General features: G+C 42.2%; 1 protein-coding gene and 1 long non-coding RNA gene across 3 annotated transcripts in view; one reads left to right on the forward strand and one right to left on the reverse strand.

The window, feature by feature from the left end:
• Nucleotides 53-16,691, forward strand: LOC102166967. The gene is made up of 5 exons (XR_002337204.1): nucleotides 53-242; nucleotides 1,478-1,607; nucleotides 10,204-10,364; nucleotides 10,802-10,842; nucleotides 16,553-16,691. It is a non-coding gene; the product is annotated as an uncharacterized LOC102166967 (long non-coding RNA).
• Nucleotides 1,892-17,943, reverse strand: part of TMEM245 (transmembrane protein 245) — a 101,464-nt gene continuing 85,412 nt past the window's right edge. For both annotated transcript variants that reach the window (XM_021067267.1, XM_005660320.3), the window contains one exon: nucleotides 1,892-7,541. In XM_021067267.1, the coding sequence (XP_020922926.1) occupies nucleotides 7,496-7,541 (46 nt within the window). In that variant the 3' untranslated portion in view covers nucleotides 1,892-7,495. The remainder of the gene's footprint in view (nucleotides 7,542-17,943) is intronic.

Consider the following 17,943-nt stretch of genomic DNA (forward strand, 5'->3'; position numbering starts at 1 on the left):
GCCGCCCATTCCCCGCCTCCACGCTCTCCAGTGTGGGGTCCGCCCTGCAGCCCCGCCCCCTAACCCCGGCCGGGTCGTTTCGGTCCCCATTCCCCATTCTTTCTCAGAAGACTCTTCAGTGGGTTCAGCACACGTCTCTCCTGTCCGCAACAGAGAAACAAGATACCTGAGTGCCTCCCACGACCATGTGACTTCTTACAGGGCAAGGACAGCCATACCCAGCAAAGCTTCTAGTCCTCCTGGTAAGTAACTGGTTTTAACTCTGAATTCCTGATGATTCCTGGAAGCCGAGCTGGAATTGAAACTTACTGGTAAATCAACACCAGAGTCAAGTCTGTAGGGAGGAATTTTACCCTAGGACAGGAACTCTACAGGTAATAGTCTCGTTTGGGAAGGTCCCCTTTCCCTCTTCACCCTGCTTTTCCTAACCCTATCTCACAATTTGGGCTGAAGATGAAACATTGGACAATGCACTGTTTAAGGAGTATCGGGGTACTTGGCAAGAAAACAGTGTATCTGGGTATCTTCAGGATACTATCCAGAATTATTCTTCAAAAGGAGATTAATTAGAACATATAAAAAAGCTTCACCTATTACTCAACACTATTATTATTATTTGGCCGCGCTGGTGGCATGTGGAAGTTCCTGGACCAGGGATTTATTTATTTATTTATTTTTAATGGCTACCTTTTTGGCCTGTGCAAGTTCCTGAGCCAGATGTTCATTCAATCAGAGACAGCTGCGACCTACACGCAGCTACAGTAACCCACTGAGCGAGACGGGGGATCAAATTCGCACCTTCCCAGTGTCCTAAGCCATTGCAGTTGGGATTCCTAACCCACTGTGCCACGCTGGGAACTCCTAAAACTCCTTTTCAAAATTACTTTTCCCCTAGTACCTAGCACAGAGCAGTTTCTTAAAAGCTGTTCACTGACTGAGAAGATCTTTAGTGTGTATTTCTGACTAAATTCACACTCAGGGGCAAGGCTAAGAATCAAGGAGCCGGTGTGATGGAGACGGTAAGGAGGGCTGGACACCTCTTACCCTAAACATTCCAGGAGCAAACCCTGGAGGGGCTGTCTGAAGGACAGTGAAGAGTTCCTAGGCTTAAGCAATAGACTGAGAGGCCAAAGAAATACTTTGTGAGCTAGCATACTTACAACTAAGAAATTATCAGACTAGAAAAGAACCTGAATCTGAAGCTGGCTAGTCCAGCCCTTACATCTTTGCAAGGATCACTTTCTCCAATCAGAATGTCAGACTGATGAGCCGAATACTACACCAACTCAAGGTGTCAGAAAGCTCTTTCCCAAGCACTACCAAGAGGTGCTTCAAAATGCCTCTGTGTGGGGTTCAGCTCCATCTGTCAGTGCTGTATAGATTATCTTTGCTATTGAAGATAACCATACCTTAGGTTTGCTTTCTTCATGAAAATATGCCATTCCTTATCTAACTTCATCCTCTTCTCATTCCCCAGCCACCACCTCATCACTTTCTTGCCTATCACAAGCCATGTTCCCCTGTGCACTGAGGGTTCCAGCCTCAGCCATGGACCCTTTCATCTTTTTAAGGTGCCCAGCACCCACTCCACACACATCTTCCCTTAGGTAAGTTGTCCATATTTTATAAAAACTCAGTGTAGGCAAGATACAGGGCCTAAGAGGCAGGTGGATGCATTTGTGAAATTTTGACATCCCAAAAGATCAAATATCTCAACAGAAATGAGACTAAATTTGCCACCTGATTTGCTCGACACTAGTAATTTTATTTCAAAATATAAATATTTTACATTTACAAAGATGTTACATCAAGTTGTTAAAGCAAGTTAAAGCTAAAAAACAGCATTTGTGAGAATAAAGATGTATTGTTATATTTGAGTAATCTTTTTTTACTTTCAAACCATCTCTACTTTGCCTGGGGATGCAGAGATGATATATTTGCCACAAGTAACATAAGCAATAACAATTATACATCCAATCTCAATTTCAAAATCAAATGGTATTTGATATACACTCCAATCACCTAGTCAAGTGGCACTGCAAAGGATAAAGAAGGATTTTCTTTGGGATAATTACAATCAGAGTTACACCTTCTGGGTCACTGCCGTGAAAACTGTTTGGTTTTTGTTTTTTTTTTTTTTTTTTTTTTTTTTGCTTTTCAGGGCTGCATCCACAGCATATGGAGGTTCCCAGGCCAGGGGTCGAATTGGAGCTGCAGCCTCAGGCCTACACCACAGCCACAGTGATGGGGGATCCAAGCTGTGTCTGTGACCTATATCACAGCTCATGGCAACACCGGATCCTTAACCCACTGAGCGAGGCCAGAGGTTGAACCTGAGTCCTCATGGATACTAGTTGGATTCGTATCCACTGCACCACAACGGGGACTCTAAAAACAGTTTTTGATAGTAAGCCAAAATGATGTTTAAGATTTGCTTCCATACCTTTCGTAGTAAAATATAAAGCTAGAATTAAACAGGAGAACCCAGGTATGGAGTAGGAGACCTCTGGTCTTGGAATCAGAATTTCTGCAACTGAATTCTGGCTCCATAATTTTGTGGTATAAACTTAAGGGGAAAAGAATCACATTAAAAACCTTTCTGAGCCTCCCCGTGCTTCATCTGGTAATATTTGACACCTGCCTGTCTCACAGGGTTGTTATGAAAGCAGCCTGCAAACTATAAAGTGCCATACAAAAGCATCATTAAAATGCAGTGTCAGTACATCACCGCTGTATTTGCACACTAACTGATCTTTAAAAAATTTTCAAAATTAAGACACAAATACTGATTTTACACACCATAGGTGGAAAAGAATCTCTATACTTAATGTATAGCTCTGAATGGCGAATATGTTTTCTTTCTGGTATCTCACTAAACTCTGAGATGTATTAACGTTTACATGGTAGATTTGCCATTCAGAATTTCCACTAGGGGTGTCTTCTAAAAGAGCTGTAAACTTTCGAGACCTGTTTCCCAAAGGACCTGGAGTCCTCTGAGATGCTCTGAGAAAAGGAGGATGTGGGCTCAGTTTAAGGTCAAGTAAGTCTTGTAAACAGTCTTTGTCCTCTCTTAAAAATTCACAATATATAACAGCACATTAAAAACTCTTGAAAGTCGTGCAGAAAGGATACACACTCAGCATTCCTCAATTTTAACTGACCATGGAGTCCCCTCCCCCCACCTCCTACACATTTCTGTTCTCTTATAACATCTAATAACATCTCTTGGAACTACTACTGCTCTAAGGAACACATTTTCCTAAAACCTACTCAACTATGAGGGAAAGGGAAGAGAAGGCAGAATAATGGACTGAGAAAAAAGAATTATTATTCTTTTTATATTATTCTTTTTATTATATTATTTTTTATTCTACTCTGAACTGTTGTTTCCTTCTCTAGAAGACAAGATCATCTAAATTACATAAGGCCCATTCTAGCACAGAATTCCTTTGACTCCAAGGGGCAGAGAGACCATCTTGATTTATAATTCTCTTGATTCCTTTTAAACTATCAAAAAGCCCTAAGTGGTTTCAGATAGCAAGAATATTTCTTGCAGGCCCTCAACAAGTGAATGAATATGTTTTGATGGCAAAATGTGTAAAGACAAGGAATTAATAAAAGCAAGAAAATACTTGTTCTTGGCTGGAACTAACATTTGGAAGTATGCTGCCAGAGGCTATTTCTACTGTGAAATGCCTACTGTAATGCTTGTGTAAGGGTCTTGGAAGACACTTAAGAGGAGACTGCAGGGGTTTTGCTATAAACCTTGAAGTTGGAAAGCTCTGGATAGCTTACTTAAAATTATTATGCTCTCATCTAACTCCACATGGTCAACCTGAACATCTCTTGGTCAGCAGTGATACATCCTGAAGTGCTAAATACAACCAAGTGGGAAGGAGGGGTACTGGGAAGTCCTGATGGGTCACAAAAGGTTCTTGTTAAGACCAAGGCTAGGGAGTTCCCGTCGTGGCTCAGTGGTTAACGAATCCGACTAGGAACCATGAGGTTGTGGGTTCAATCCCTGGCCTTGCTCAGTGGGTTAAGGATCCGGCGTTGTCATGAGCTGTGGCATAGATTGCAGATGCAGCTAGGATCCCGCATTGCTGTGGCTATGGGGTAGGCCGGAGGCTATAGCTCCGATTTGACCCCTAGCCTGGGAACCTCCATATGCCGTGGGAAGTGGCCCTAGAAAAGGCAAAAAAAAAAAAAAAAAAAAAAGACCAAGGTTGTTAGCCAGAGAACCTCATCTGTGGGTCCTTTAACTGGAATAAACTGCTGTCTCTAAATACTGAGTTTGTTTAAATAACACTTCTTGGGTATCGAGAGTTGATCTGTAGCAGTCTCAGAAGTCAAGGGAAAACTCTGCCAGCTAACCACCTCTAATGGAAATGGGTGTAAGGAATCCTTGCAAATTTAAAAATAAATAAAACTGGTATCTAAGGCAGCCTGGCAGAGATCACTTCCAGAAAGAGAGTGTGACAGGAATTTTGGAACTGAAGCTGGACTTACATGGAATTTGTACTGAAAATCCCATGCCTTGTTCTGAGAAAGGAGAGGAGCACAGAGTGTGGGGAGTTTTTTTTTTTATCCCCTCCTCCCACTCCTCCATTCAGTTTACAACTGAACAGTAAAGGGGACCTTCCAACTGATCTTTAATAAAGCTCTAAAATGCAGGACATTGGGACAGGATTTCTGTACTCAGTTTTTACTGAAGCTACTTCTGCTTCATCAGTGCATTACCTGTTCCTAAGGAAACTTTCTCTTTCTGGGTTAAATTCTGAGAATCATCTTTGAGATTTGAGCTCGAGACTCCTACCTTTTCATACCATCTGACCTCTACACCCTGTGACAATCTGTAAAACCTCCTTACTGTATCTGAGGAGGCACGTTTCTCTCGTGTTTGAGGGTTCCAGGAAGACCTCCTCCAACAGGTCGACCTTTGAGTCCTTAGGGTGTTGCTGGAGTACTGGGGCAGTTCAGGTTTCCTGATCTGGACTGGGCAGTACTGTGGGGTAGCTCTGCTCCTGATATTTCAGGGTGATAAAACATCACTGATAATTTTGGCAGCTCTCAACTATTCTCTTAGGAATCAGAGACCACCCCCACCCCCACCTCCCAGTCTAAGAACCTGGTATTCATGCTAATAATTATGACCAGCAACAGCTATGCATCAGCTCAAGTTTATATTTTTGCAAATCGCTTTATACAGCTAAAAGCACTTTGGAGGAACATAATTTGATTATGCACACTAATTCACTGTGCATAATATTTGCATCTTTTAAATGTGCTAATCAAAGCTGTAAACTTAATAGTATACCATTAATAAAAACAAGCTTGATTTCTTTAAGACTTTTACTGTTAAAATTTTTTTTTTTTTTTTTTTTTTTTTTTGGCTTTTCAGGGCCACACCTGTGGCATATGGAGGTTTCCAGGCTAGGGGTCGAATTGGAGCTACAGCTGCCAGGCTACGCCACAGCCACAGCAATTTGGGATCCAAGTCATGTCTGTGGCCTACCACAGCTAAGGGCAACCCCGGATCCTTAAACCACTGAGCAAGGCCAGGGATCGAACCCGCAACCTCATGGTTCCTAGTCGGATTCGTTTCCACTGCGCCACAATAGGAACTCCTTAATGCAAAACTTTTCATTTTAGCAGTACACATGATCTGGCTAAGATTTAAGGTGAGAGAAGGCCTTCTTATGAGTTATCTCCTATAGCACCCTGTATAGTTGCCTGGCATGGAACCTAGAGTTTGGCAAACTCTCAAGCAGTGTTTTACTGAATGAATGACTGAACAAATGATTAAAGAAAAGAATGAGTTACTCAGCGCCAAATTTAACACTTGATCGAATATCAGATTATAATTGTTGAAGGATTCATAGTAAGAATAAAGAGAACTGTGTGTAGTCAACTGTATAAACAAAGACCTCATGGTAGCCTCTTTTCTAGATGGAGTTTTTCTTAAGTATATCAGAATAAATTGAAGGTAATTATCAGTAACTATGCTTCTTAATGAGAAGATGTTTTAGAACAAATGATTTCTACTTTTAAATGTTTTCCAAAAAGGAAACCTTTGTTACGTAAGAACCTCTTCTCCTCCACATCCCCTTGGGGCAGAGAAAGAGCCTGATGATTGTTTTATACAGTGGAAAGGGCACAAAGCTAAGAGCTGAGTTCTAGTCCCAGCCCTGTCATTAATCGCAGGACAAGACTCTGATAGAACAGAACACTTGTTCTATTTCACAGCACAGGAAAAAGTGGTAAAGTATTAAAAGAAACATATAGCCAAGTTGGCCGACGATGGGGTCAGAAAGATCTGAGGTCACATTGTACTAAACTTTAGGACTTTGAGTTGGTCACTTTTCTAAACCTTAGCTTCCCCATCTGTGTACAACTGCTGTAAAATAATATAAAGCTATATAAAAGTTGATGTGAAGTGGTTGTGAAATAAGATGTGCAAAAAGACTTTGCAAAATGTAGAGCACTATGCTGGTTACTGTGATATCTGAGATATTTAAAAAGTCACAATGTAATTCAGCAAGCATTCATCTAGAGTTTTTGTGCAAGGCACTGTGCTAAGGGATGGGAAAATACTTCACAGATATAAAATTCTACTGCTAATAAGTAACTAATTGGTCAAATTCCAAATTGTCAAACAGGGATACATTTAACAAATCAGAGCACTGCTGCACCTGAGATTTTTTTACTTAAAACATTTGGAAAGAAAAAAAAAAGAATCACAACAAGAGTTCTATCATATTGTTACCATTACTAGCAGCTTAATAAGTATTTAGTTTCAGTGTGGTCAAACAAGTTTTAGAAATTTGGCAATAGCGTCATAGGGGACGGAGGGAGACGAAAGGCGAGGAAGGGCTTCAGTCTTTCTGTGTCTCCTATGGCTGCAAGAGACAGCTAACTGAACTTCAAATAAGCCACCTGCCTTTTCACTAAAGGTTTTCTCTTTCTTGGAGAGAAAACCAACATTGTAGGAGAAGGGTAGAAGACTCATTGTTCCTGCTCAAGCAACTACATTCTCAAAAGACAAAGCCTCTTCATTGAAAAGTGACTGTCAGTAGAAAAGTTTAAGAACAGGTTTCTTAAAACAGGAGAAAATGACACTGTATACACTCGTGATAGCAGGTAGTTTAGGGCTCTTAAGAAAATTTTATAAATACATATTATAATACAGATATTCAAAGTGGGAAAATTTCAAGCCATAGTACCAGTGTATAAACTGAAACTTTTCAATCCGTCTTAGCAACAGTTGAGTGAATAAACCACATCTCTGAGCTCTAAAGCTGTGCTTGAAAACGCAAAGCAGTCCACACAGCAAGTCCTCTCTTGTCCGGGCATTCTGTATGGAAGGCCAGGAGGCTTTTGCTTCTTTTCCTGGGCTCTGTCTGCTAGGCACAGCTGAAAGGACAGGAGGCCACAGCTGAGCTGAACTCAGTCAGGGTTGAATTTCCTAGAGAAATCACTGCAGTTGTAAACCAAGTCAGTCTATTGAAGGTTTCAGATCTTCAGAAATGTCACGGAAAGTCCTTTAAGAAGAAAAGATAGAATGATTAGTTTTGCTTTGGAAAAAAAAAAAAAAAAGGAAAAAAATAAAACCATAGGCATATGTCAAAAAGAAAGAAAGGAATAAAAGATGGAAAGGAAGAAAGAAAGGAGGAGAAGAAAAATAGCATCTAATCAATAAGTCACTGCCAAAGAATAGCTTATTTTTATAATTTGAGATCCTTGATGAGATTATATAGTTACTGTTTTTTTCTTAGTATTTTCACTGAGTATTGTTTCAAAGTCCGATAAGTGTCTGTCAACCTTTAGTGACAAGAACTCCAGGTATGTGGAGGGTTCATTGTCTCATTCCAAAGACTATTTCCTCCAGACTCTCTTGAAACTAATGACCATGTAACTAAGTTCCGGCCAATGAGATGCAAGCAGAAGTGTTGAGAGACTTCTGGGCAGTGTCCTAAAAAGAGAAGGGAGATCTTCGATCTTTCCCCCTTCTTGCTGACTGGAAAAGAGACATACGGATGTTGAAGAGAAAAACCCTAAGAGACCAAAGATTAAATGCTAATTAGATAAAGTGTTTTATTGCCAAAGAGTAAAACTGATCCATCAATGTCCAAGCTCTGAGGGATATGGTTCAGGGCAAGAGAACTGGGGTAGGTCTTTTCTTTTTTTTTTTTTTTGTCTTTTTGCCTTTTCTAGGGCCGCTTCCACGGCATATGGAGATTCCCAGGCTAGGGGTCTAACTGGAGCCATAGCCACCGGCCTACGCCGGATCCTAGCCATGTCTGCAATCTACACCACAGCTCACGGCAACACAGGATCCTTAACCCACTGAGCAAGGCCAGGGATCGAACCCGCAACCTCATGGTTCCTAGTCGGATTCGTTAACCACTGCGCCACGACGGGAACTCCCTGGGGTACGTCTTTTCATCAAATGACCGTTTTTTTGTTTGTTTGTTTTTTTTTTTTTGGCATTTCTTGGGCCGCTCCCACGGCATATGGAGGTTCCCAGGCTAGGGGTCTAATCGGAGCTGTAGCCACCGGCCTACGCCAGAGCCACAGCAACGCGTGATCCGAGCCGCGTCTGCAACCTACACCACAGCTCACGGCAACGCCGGATCCTTAACCCACTGAGCAAGGGCAGGGATCGAACCCGAAACCTCATGGTTCCTAGTTGGATTCGTTAACCACTGCACCACGAAGGGAACTCCTCAAATGACCTTTTACTTGCACGTCCCTGAGCCCCATCAGGCAAACCAAGTGCTGTAGCTAACTGGCAGGTAATCCCTGAGGTGGATGCTGCATCTATGTGGTACCCACCGTAGGACTGCAGTAGCTAGTCTGCCTTTGCTACATAATTTATACACCCAAGCTAGGATGATATCACCCCGCCAGGCTGTCGCCAGCCAAATGGCCAGGTCAGAGTATATCAGTGAACATGAGCTCAAGGACCCACCTTAGAGGAAAAGACCCCACACCAAGGCTGGCAGAACATCAAGATGAGGGGAAGCTCAGCATGGGATGTTTGTGGAACACACTTCTTTCACCCGTGAGAGAAATAAACTTCTAGATTGTTTAATTCACTGTTATTTTGAGTTCTACTAATGGTGGGTTTTTTGAGTTTGTTTTTTAGTTATAATACAGGCAAACCTATCTTAAACGATACAGATATGAAACATAAGTTTACTACCAACCTTTCAGATAGAGGCTGAATTGCTCCTTTACAACAATACTACCATTTAGGAGGGTTAGATAGGTGGGGCAGAGGTAAATTAAAGGCTAGCCCTTTAGGAGTTCCCATGTGGCTCAGCAGTAATGAACCTGACTAGCATCCATGAGGACATGGGTTCGCTCCCTGGTCTCACTCAGTGGCTTAAGGATCCAGTGTTGCTGTGAACTGCAGTGTAGATCACAGACGTGGCTCGGATCCCAGGTTGCTGTGGTATAGGCCCGAAGCTACAACTCCGATTCAACTTCTAGCCTGGGAACTTCCATATGCCAAGGGTGTGGCCCTAAAAAGACAAAACAAAAAAGAAGAAAAAAAACACAAGCCGGGGAGTTCCCGTTGTGGCTCATTGGAAACAATCCTTGTGGATGCTGGTTCAATCCCTGGCCTTGATCAGTGGGTTAAGGATACAGTGTTGCCATGAGCTGTGGAGCTGTCGTGTAGGTTGCAGACGAGGCTTGGATCCCGTGTTGCCCTGGCTTGGTGTAGGCTGGGAGCTACAGCTCTGACTCGACCCCTAGCTTAGGAACTTCCACGTGCCATAAATGCAGCCCTAAAAAGCAAAAAAAAAAAAAAAAAAAAAAAAAGACTAGCCCTTGAGCACAATGTAGGAAGTCTTTTAATGTCAGGAGGGGCATAGGTAAAATGTTACAGAAAGAAGATTATATTCAAGGATGCTCAGTTAGCTCGAGGCTCTTTCACTGGATGGTGCCCTAAGCCTCTATGCCTCTGAAGCACACAGCTCTACATCCAAAGAACAGCTTTAAGGAAGCAGCAAGCTTCCTGGCTGTGGTTCCTGTGGCTTTGAAAGGGTTTGTATGTGACATGGCTGAACCTACCGTGTTGAAAATATTTCATTCAAAGATTGGAATGAATTTCTTATCTTTTTTTTTTTTTTCCTAGGGCCGCATAGACATTTTATACATATTAATACCCATCTATCTCTATATCTATCCGATTAGCGTTTCTTAACAACAGGACCATTGACCATTTTGCGCATTACAAGACGTGTGCAGCACCCCTGCCTCTGCCCATTGGCTGTGATGATGAACATGTCTCTGGACGTTGCCGAAATTCCCGAGGGGGTCAAATGCACACCCTCCTCCCAGAACCACTGCTCTAGGTATCTACAGACCCATTTATTTATATAAATATTTTCCACAGTCTCACCTAAATTTGTGTGTACACATTTGTGTACAGGGAAAGCTGGTGACAAGCGGCCTTAGACAATACCAATGTCAGGTAAACACTCAATTCTGGGAAGCCCTGGAAATTCTTTAAAGCCAATAACCAAAACCTGCTCAATATTACAAAGCATTTTCCAACCCCCAAAAGGTTTGTAAATTCATCCCTTTATAACTCTTCAAGTTTCTAAGATATCTGCAAGTCTGAATCTCTAACTCTTCAATTCCCCTAAATTATGAATGAAAATTTCTGCCTCGGGGCAAAGATGCATGAAATAAGATTAAGACTGTGGTTGGCTTGGTGACTGCTTTCTGTTGACAAGTAAGCTTAGCTGTAACCTTGAAATTCATACCTGCTATTCAATTCCGTCTCCAGGCCAAGGAGGACTCAGAAGAAGGAAAACAAAGTGAAGCAAGGTATGGAAACAGTTACTAAGCATTTTCCATCCCAGCACTCTATCTTCTTTAGATGTTTAGAGTGGTGATGGTGGGGGTATGTGTGTAAAACCCTAGAGAAGTAAACAATGCTCTTAAATCATGAATCTCTATCTCCTGGAAAACAAACTCTATAACCCAGAGACAGAGAAATAATTTCTTTCTAGCTTCATCAAAAGGCACCGCACTAACTAATCCCCAGGCTCATCAAAGTGTGACTCTCTGGATTAGGAAGAAACAAAGGAATAAACACTGCATTGACAGTATTTCTAAAAATGGTAAATGTCCCACCCAAATTATCTAAATCCAGTATTACTTCCCAATCCATAAGGATTATTAGCTCCTCAGAACCACAGTGGTAGAATTTCTTAGGAATAAGCAATGCATTATGAGACCACATGTAGCTAGAGGGACAGAGAACTGGTGTTAACATTTTATAGTTCTGTTAAAAGCAACAGGGATTGTGTGGTGTGATTTCTCATTTATAATCCTTTGCTCCTTGAAAACATTTTGGGATCTGCTTCTCCTAAAGTTTCGATATTTTAAAAAATCCATTTATGTGAATGTTTAAATCTTTTCTGATTTAAGGACTCAAGAGTGGTTGACTCCCAGCCTTTGAGAGAAGAAGGGTAAATTGTGATACTTAAAAATGAAAAGCTTGAACTAATGTACTTTAGTTGGCTTGGTATAGCTGAGTGTGTGTTTCCCAGACCCTCACCAGCACACCCTGTGACTGAGCCCATGTCATCATTATTAGGTACATCCCTTCCCTTCTAAAAATCTGAAATAAAGTTCTATGGCTGGAGTTTACTATGGCCCGTCCTCTTTTACCAGCCTCACAGTTATACTGCAAAGATCTTTTAATCTGATCTGCACTTGGTTTCATTAATCTATTAATTCATCAAATTTTCATTCAACACTTTCTGTGTGCCAAACTCCATGCCAGGAATGGTAACACAGCTGTAAACAAGTTAGACATAGTTCCTACCTTCAGAAAGCTTACCAATTAGTGGAAAAACAATTAAACATACATTTATATAATATGTCTTCAGTAGGAGACGTGCAAGATGCTATGGAGATACAAAGCAGGGACATCTTATCTAGAGTTGCAATAATGCTTCTTTGAAGAAGAATACTTTAAAGGCTGTGATACTAGACTTGGTTAGAAAGGGGGTAGTATTCTTTACAGACAGCAAAACCTGTAAAAGATTTCTCCAACTTCAGGAAACTAAGACATGTTCAATATGGCTAGAAAATAAAACACAAGCCAGGCAACACAGAGAGATGAGTCTGCAGAAGTAGACAGAAAGAAGGCATGAAAAGTCTAAAGGGCCAATTTAACGTTTCAACTGTATCTTGGAGGCCCAGGGAAGCCACCATGGGAATTTTAAGCAGCAGAGGGTTTTAAAAACCAGAGAGGTTGTACTATCAAGAACAGGTGGGAAGGAAGTTAAGACTAGAGGCAGGGATCAGTCAGTGAAGAGGCTGTTGAAGAAATCCTAGCATTGGGTCAACACCATTGGGAATACAGAGGAATAAAAAGATTTAGGAAATTTTTTAAGTGACAGTGTCAAAGGAGAAGCAACAGTCAACAGTGGCGTAATAGAGTACAGCTCCCTTCCCAACTCCAGTTCTCTTCTCCCTCATTATGCCGAACTGGAATGATGAGTACATTCCAACTGAAATCCCTCAGGTTAATATAAAGGTCTGGAGGAGTGGTGACTTTGTTTTTTTTTTTCCTTTTTGGAGAAAATCTTCCTATTTTGCAAAGACAAAGAAAAATTAACTTCTTGATCTATAAAGCAGGATGTGTTAAACCTTAGTTTAATTCACACACACACAGATCTTCCTTGATTTACGATGGCATAATATCCCAATAAACCCAATGTAAGTTGAAATAATCTAAGTCAGAAAAGCATTTAACACACTTAACCTTCGAAACATCATGGCTTAGCATAGCCCTCCTTAAACATACTCAGAATACTTATATTAGCCTATAGTTGGGCAAAATCATCTAACACAAAGCCTGTTTTAGAATAAAGTACTGAATACCTCATGTAACTTTCTGAATACTGTACTGAAAGTGAAAAACAGAATTGTTCTCTGGGTACAGCTGTTTCCCCGTGATCACGTGGCTGATGAGGAGATGCAGCTGCTGCTGCCCAGCATCACAAGAGTATCAGACCACATGTTGCTAACTCAGGAAAAGGTCAAAATTCAAGTACAGTTTCTAGTGAATGTGCATCCCTTTCATACCATCGTAAAGTCAAAAAATCCTAACTCTACCCTAGAAAAAGATAAATCTGAGTTCTTAAAGGGCCACATTCTAGCTAGCCACTCCAGTCGTGCATCAAGGAGTGACAGAGGGCAATGGAAAACTTGAACACAGAGAATGGCATTCCCAGCGGAGTTCCTGGGATGCACGCTTACTTCCTCCTTGCAGCTTTCTCAGAGCTTTCATATACAGAGACTGCCACTCAGCTGAATGGAGCTGGTGTATCTGGGGACCTGACAAAAAGCCAGGGTGGCTACAGCTCAGACAGCGAGGGGAAAATGTTTCAGGATTTGTGAGGCAGGCACAGGTACATCATGTAGGGCCTTGCAAGGATTTCTCAGTCTTTTTTTTTTTTTTTTTGGTCTTTTTGCTCTTTATTGGGCCGCTCCCGCGGCATATGGAGGTTCCCAGGCCAGGGGTCGAATCGGAGCTGTAGCTGCCGGCCTACGCCAGAGCCACAGCAACGCTGGATCCAAGCCGCATCTGCAACCTACACCACAGCTCACGGCAACGCCGGATCGTTAACCCACTGAGCAACCTCATGGTTCCTAGTCGGATTCGTTAACCACTGCGCCACGATGGGAACTCCACGGATTTCTCAGTCTTGGTAAAATACCATCATGATCAGATAAGCCCACTTTAAAAAGAACACGTCCCCTGCAGTGTGGAGCAGGGACTGGAGGACAGTAAGAGTGGACGCTGAGGGACTGGCTCGGAGACTGAGGTGCCCGCAGCAGTCCAGGGCCTAGGGAGGCTGGCAGTGCAGAAAAAGAGGCAAGGACAGATCTGCGGTCTAACTGACAGGGCTTGATAAAGCTGGTGACTCGAGATGGGAAGTCATAAGGATGACCACACGCTGGCACAGATAAGTGGAGGGTAACATCTACTAAGGTAGGAAACGAAGAACGTTTTTTCTTGGAGTGGGGGGTGGGGGTGACTGGTTAAAGAAAAAAAGACCTTGGAGTTCCCATTGCGGCTCAGTGGTTAACGAATCCGACTAGGAACCATGAGGTTGCGGGTTCGATCCCTGGCCTTGCTCAGTGGGTTAAGGAGCCGGCGTTGCCGTGAGCTGTGGTGTAGGTCGCAGACGTGGCTCGGATCCAGCGTTGCTGTGGCTGTGGCATAGGCCGGCGGCTGCAGCTCCGATTCAGCCCCTAGCCTGGGAACCTCCATATGCCGCGGGAGCGGCCCTAGAAAAGGCAAACAAACAAACAAAAAACAAACAGAAAAAAAGACCTTTAGTTGAAAAACACCAGCTCATCTGCTTATTACTATGTTATTAGAGGCAAGCTAACCTCTCTGAGCCTTTATTTCTTCATCTATAAAACATGGAAAACAATTGTTTCTTTTTTCTTTTTTTTTTGCTATTTCTTTGGGCCACTCCCTCGGCATATGGAGGTTCCCAGGCTAGGGGTCGAATCGGAGCTGTAGCCACTGGCCTACGCCAGAGCCACAGCAACACGGGATCCGAGCCGCGTCTGCAACCTACACCACAGCTCACAGCAACGCCAGATCGTTAACCCATTGAGCAAGGGCAGGGACCGAACCCGCAACCTCATGGTTCCTAGTCGGATTGGTTAACTACTGCGCCACGACGGGAACTCCCGGAAAACAATTGTTTCTAACCTCATGTGAAAGCAGTGGACTGATTAAGTAAAATAAGATAACACAGGTAAAGTTTTATCCCAGAGCTTGGCGCACTAAATCCAAATAAATGTCAGCAGTGGTTGTTTATTACTATTTAAAAGGTCATTCAGACTTTCCACTAGCATTGATGTACTGAACAGATATTACCTTTAGGCCCTCTCAAAACCCCATCAGAATCCCAGAAAAAGTATTTTTTTTTTTTAAAGGCATAAACCTACCTGAAAAAAAAAAAACAAAACACAGGAGAAAAAAGAGAAGAGGTTAAGAGAAACAAATTTGAGAAGGAGGAAAGCAGATGGACAACTGCTATGACCCAGCGTAAGCTAAAGAGCTGACTCCCAAGCCAGTAGTTATTCAGCAAAATTCCTCTTAAGGCTCAGGAATTAGTGATCTCAGGTAACTGTGCAAGTGGGGTAGAAGGTGTGACTAAATACTGCAGGGCTGCTTGAAGTGTGGTTGCAAAGCAGTAAGACCCCACAGCTCCAGCATCCTCTCCAACACCTCCACCCAGCAAAGCAAATGCCCCTTGTTGGCAGAAAATTTGAGTTTTTTTCCCTCCCTAGAGAAGGTAAAACAGAGTCTCCAGACCAGGAGAAGAAAGGCAGAGATGAGGGCTGAGGTGCATACTGACAGTGGGAGATGAAGTATATCTGCATCTTGAATGCTGTCCAGTCCCCTTCTCAATCCTGGCCCCCAGAACGCTGGCAGCCAAGCCATCAACTTCTAGGCAGGAGATTAAAGGGTCTTTCTGAGGGATTTAGCAGCCCCAAAGGGAAACCAAAAAGCACTGACATGAAGACAATGGTCTTGGAGTTCCCATCGTGGCGCAGTGGTTAACAAATCCGACTAGGAACCATGAGGTTTTGGGTTTGATCCCTGGCCTTGCTCAGTGGGTTAAGGAGCCGGCGTTGCTGTGAGGTGTGGTGTAGGTCAAAGATGTGGCTCAGATCCCGAGTTGCTGTGGCTCTGGAGTAGGCCAGTGGCTACAGCTCTGATTAGACCCCTAGCTTGGGAACCTCCATATGCTGTGGGAGCAGCCCTAGAAAAAGAAAAAAGGCCAAAAAAAAAAAAAGACAGTGGTCCTGATAGATTATATTATGATTACATACATAATTACCAATCCACACATCCTGAGTGTCTCTTTTTTTTTGGCCACTCCGTGGCACATGGAGCTCCTAAGCCAGGGATCAGATCCAAACTGCAATTGTGACCTACGCTCTAGCTGTGGCAACACTGGATCCTTTACCCTCTGTGCTGGGCTGGGGGATCAAACCTGAATTCCAATGCTCCCAAGACGCTGCCGATCCCACTACCCCACTGTGAGAACTCCCTGAGTGTCTCACTCTTAACATTAGCCAATGGTCAAAAAAATCTGATACTTAACATTGCGATTATGTTGTGTTAATATGGTAAAGGTGAAGGGATACTGCAGATGTAATTAAGGTCCCTAAGCAACTGACTTTAATAAAAAGGAGAGTACCTTTGATGGGCCAGGTCTAATCAGGCAAGTCCTTTATTAAAGGGTCTTAGTAGTCAAAGACTGAATTTAAAAAAAATAGTCTTCTGGGGAGTTCCTGTCGTGGTTCCAGTGTAAACAAATCTGTCTAGCATCCATGAGGACACAGGTTTGATCCCTGGCCTTGCTAAGTGGGTTAAGGATTCAGCATTGCCATGAGCTGTGGTGTAGGTCACAGATGCAGCTCAGATCCCGCATTGCTGTGGCTGTGGCATAGGCCAGTGACTACAGCTCTGATTTGACCCTTAACCTAGGAACCTCCATATGCTGCTGGCACGGCCCTAAAAAGACCAAAAAAAAGTCTCCTGCTGGCCTTGAAGAAGCAAACATCATGTTATAAACTGCCTGTGAAAAGGGGCAGCTTCTTGGAGCTACAAGCCTCAGTCTGGCAACCATAGGCAAGCTCGGAAGAGGACTCCAATCCACAGATGAACCCCAAGCCTGAGCTGAAAACTTGACTGTAGCCTTGACAGACCCTAAGCAGAAGACCCAGCTGAATTGTCTGTACTCCTAATCCAGGGACTTTAATATAATAAATGTATGTTGTTTTAAGCCACTAAGTGGCAATGTTATTTATGTATCATAGAAAACTAATACATACCTACATGCTAAAAAAGGTAAAATTTTTAAGGTAAATTTTATTTATGCAAATAATACCTCAATAAACCAGAACCCTACCCCACTCCCCAAAAAATATATATATAATACCAGAAATGGAAACCTCTATGGAAGTTCACTGGCTTCTTAGGAACTTACCACCTGCCTTTTTGAGGCAAAGGCAGAAAAGGATTTCATGGTGTAACTACCCCCCAAATAGTGATGTCTTTGTTAAAACCTCTAAGTACCTCTCATTTTATTCTCCATCAGGAAATTGATTTTGCCCGCCATCGAATAAGTGCTAAAATGAACTAAAATGGCTCTTTAATCAACCAGCTCTAACTCAGAAACTTTACTTGTTTTGAGTTAAAGGGCTATGTCTTTCTTGACAAAATATAACACTTTAAGTGAAATAAGCAGAGTGTTTTAAAAGAATTTTAAATATAGTATTACCAGAATATGCAAAAAAAAATTCTTCTCCAACTGAAAATATAGTAGTATATAGCAATGTAGTATATAGTCTCTGGAAAGTTAAAATCCTGTGTTCTGAGACTTATTTTTTCATTAAAAGTCTGTCTTACTTTTCTGTTGTTAAAACGTAATTCCTAGCACAACCACAGAGAAACACTGTTTTGCAAGTATCTGCTAAAGTTAAACCAGACGTATTCCCAGCCATTCCACTTTTGGTACATGCTCACCTGAGGGAAGTATTCATGTTCACCAAAATACATGTACAGAAAGTTCCCAGCAGCCTGATGTGTAATAGTCCTAAGCTGGAAACTACCCAAATGCCCATCAGACCACAATGGATAAATAAATTGTGGTATATTCGCACACTGGAATACAGTCTATGAATAAATATGTATAAATTCAATAGTACATAAATAATCCTACAGAAAAACTGAAAGAGTAATACAATTAACAGCCATATGTCCTCCATCTAGTTTTACCAATTGTCACTTTCTCCATCTCAGTTTGACATCTTATCCCTGAAGGATATCCTACATAATGAAGGTATCATTATCACACCTAAGAAATATAACATCAA

This window comes from Sus scrofa, chromosome 1, assembly GCF_000003025.6.
Source record: "Sus scrofa isolate TJ Tabasco breed Duroc chromosome 1, Sscrofa11.1, whole genome shotgun sequence".
Taxonomy (NCBI): domain Eukaryota; kingdom Metazoa; phylum Chordata; class Mammalia; order Artiodactyla; family Suidae; genus Sus; species Sus scrofa.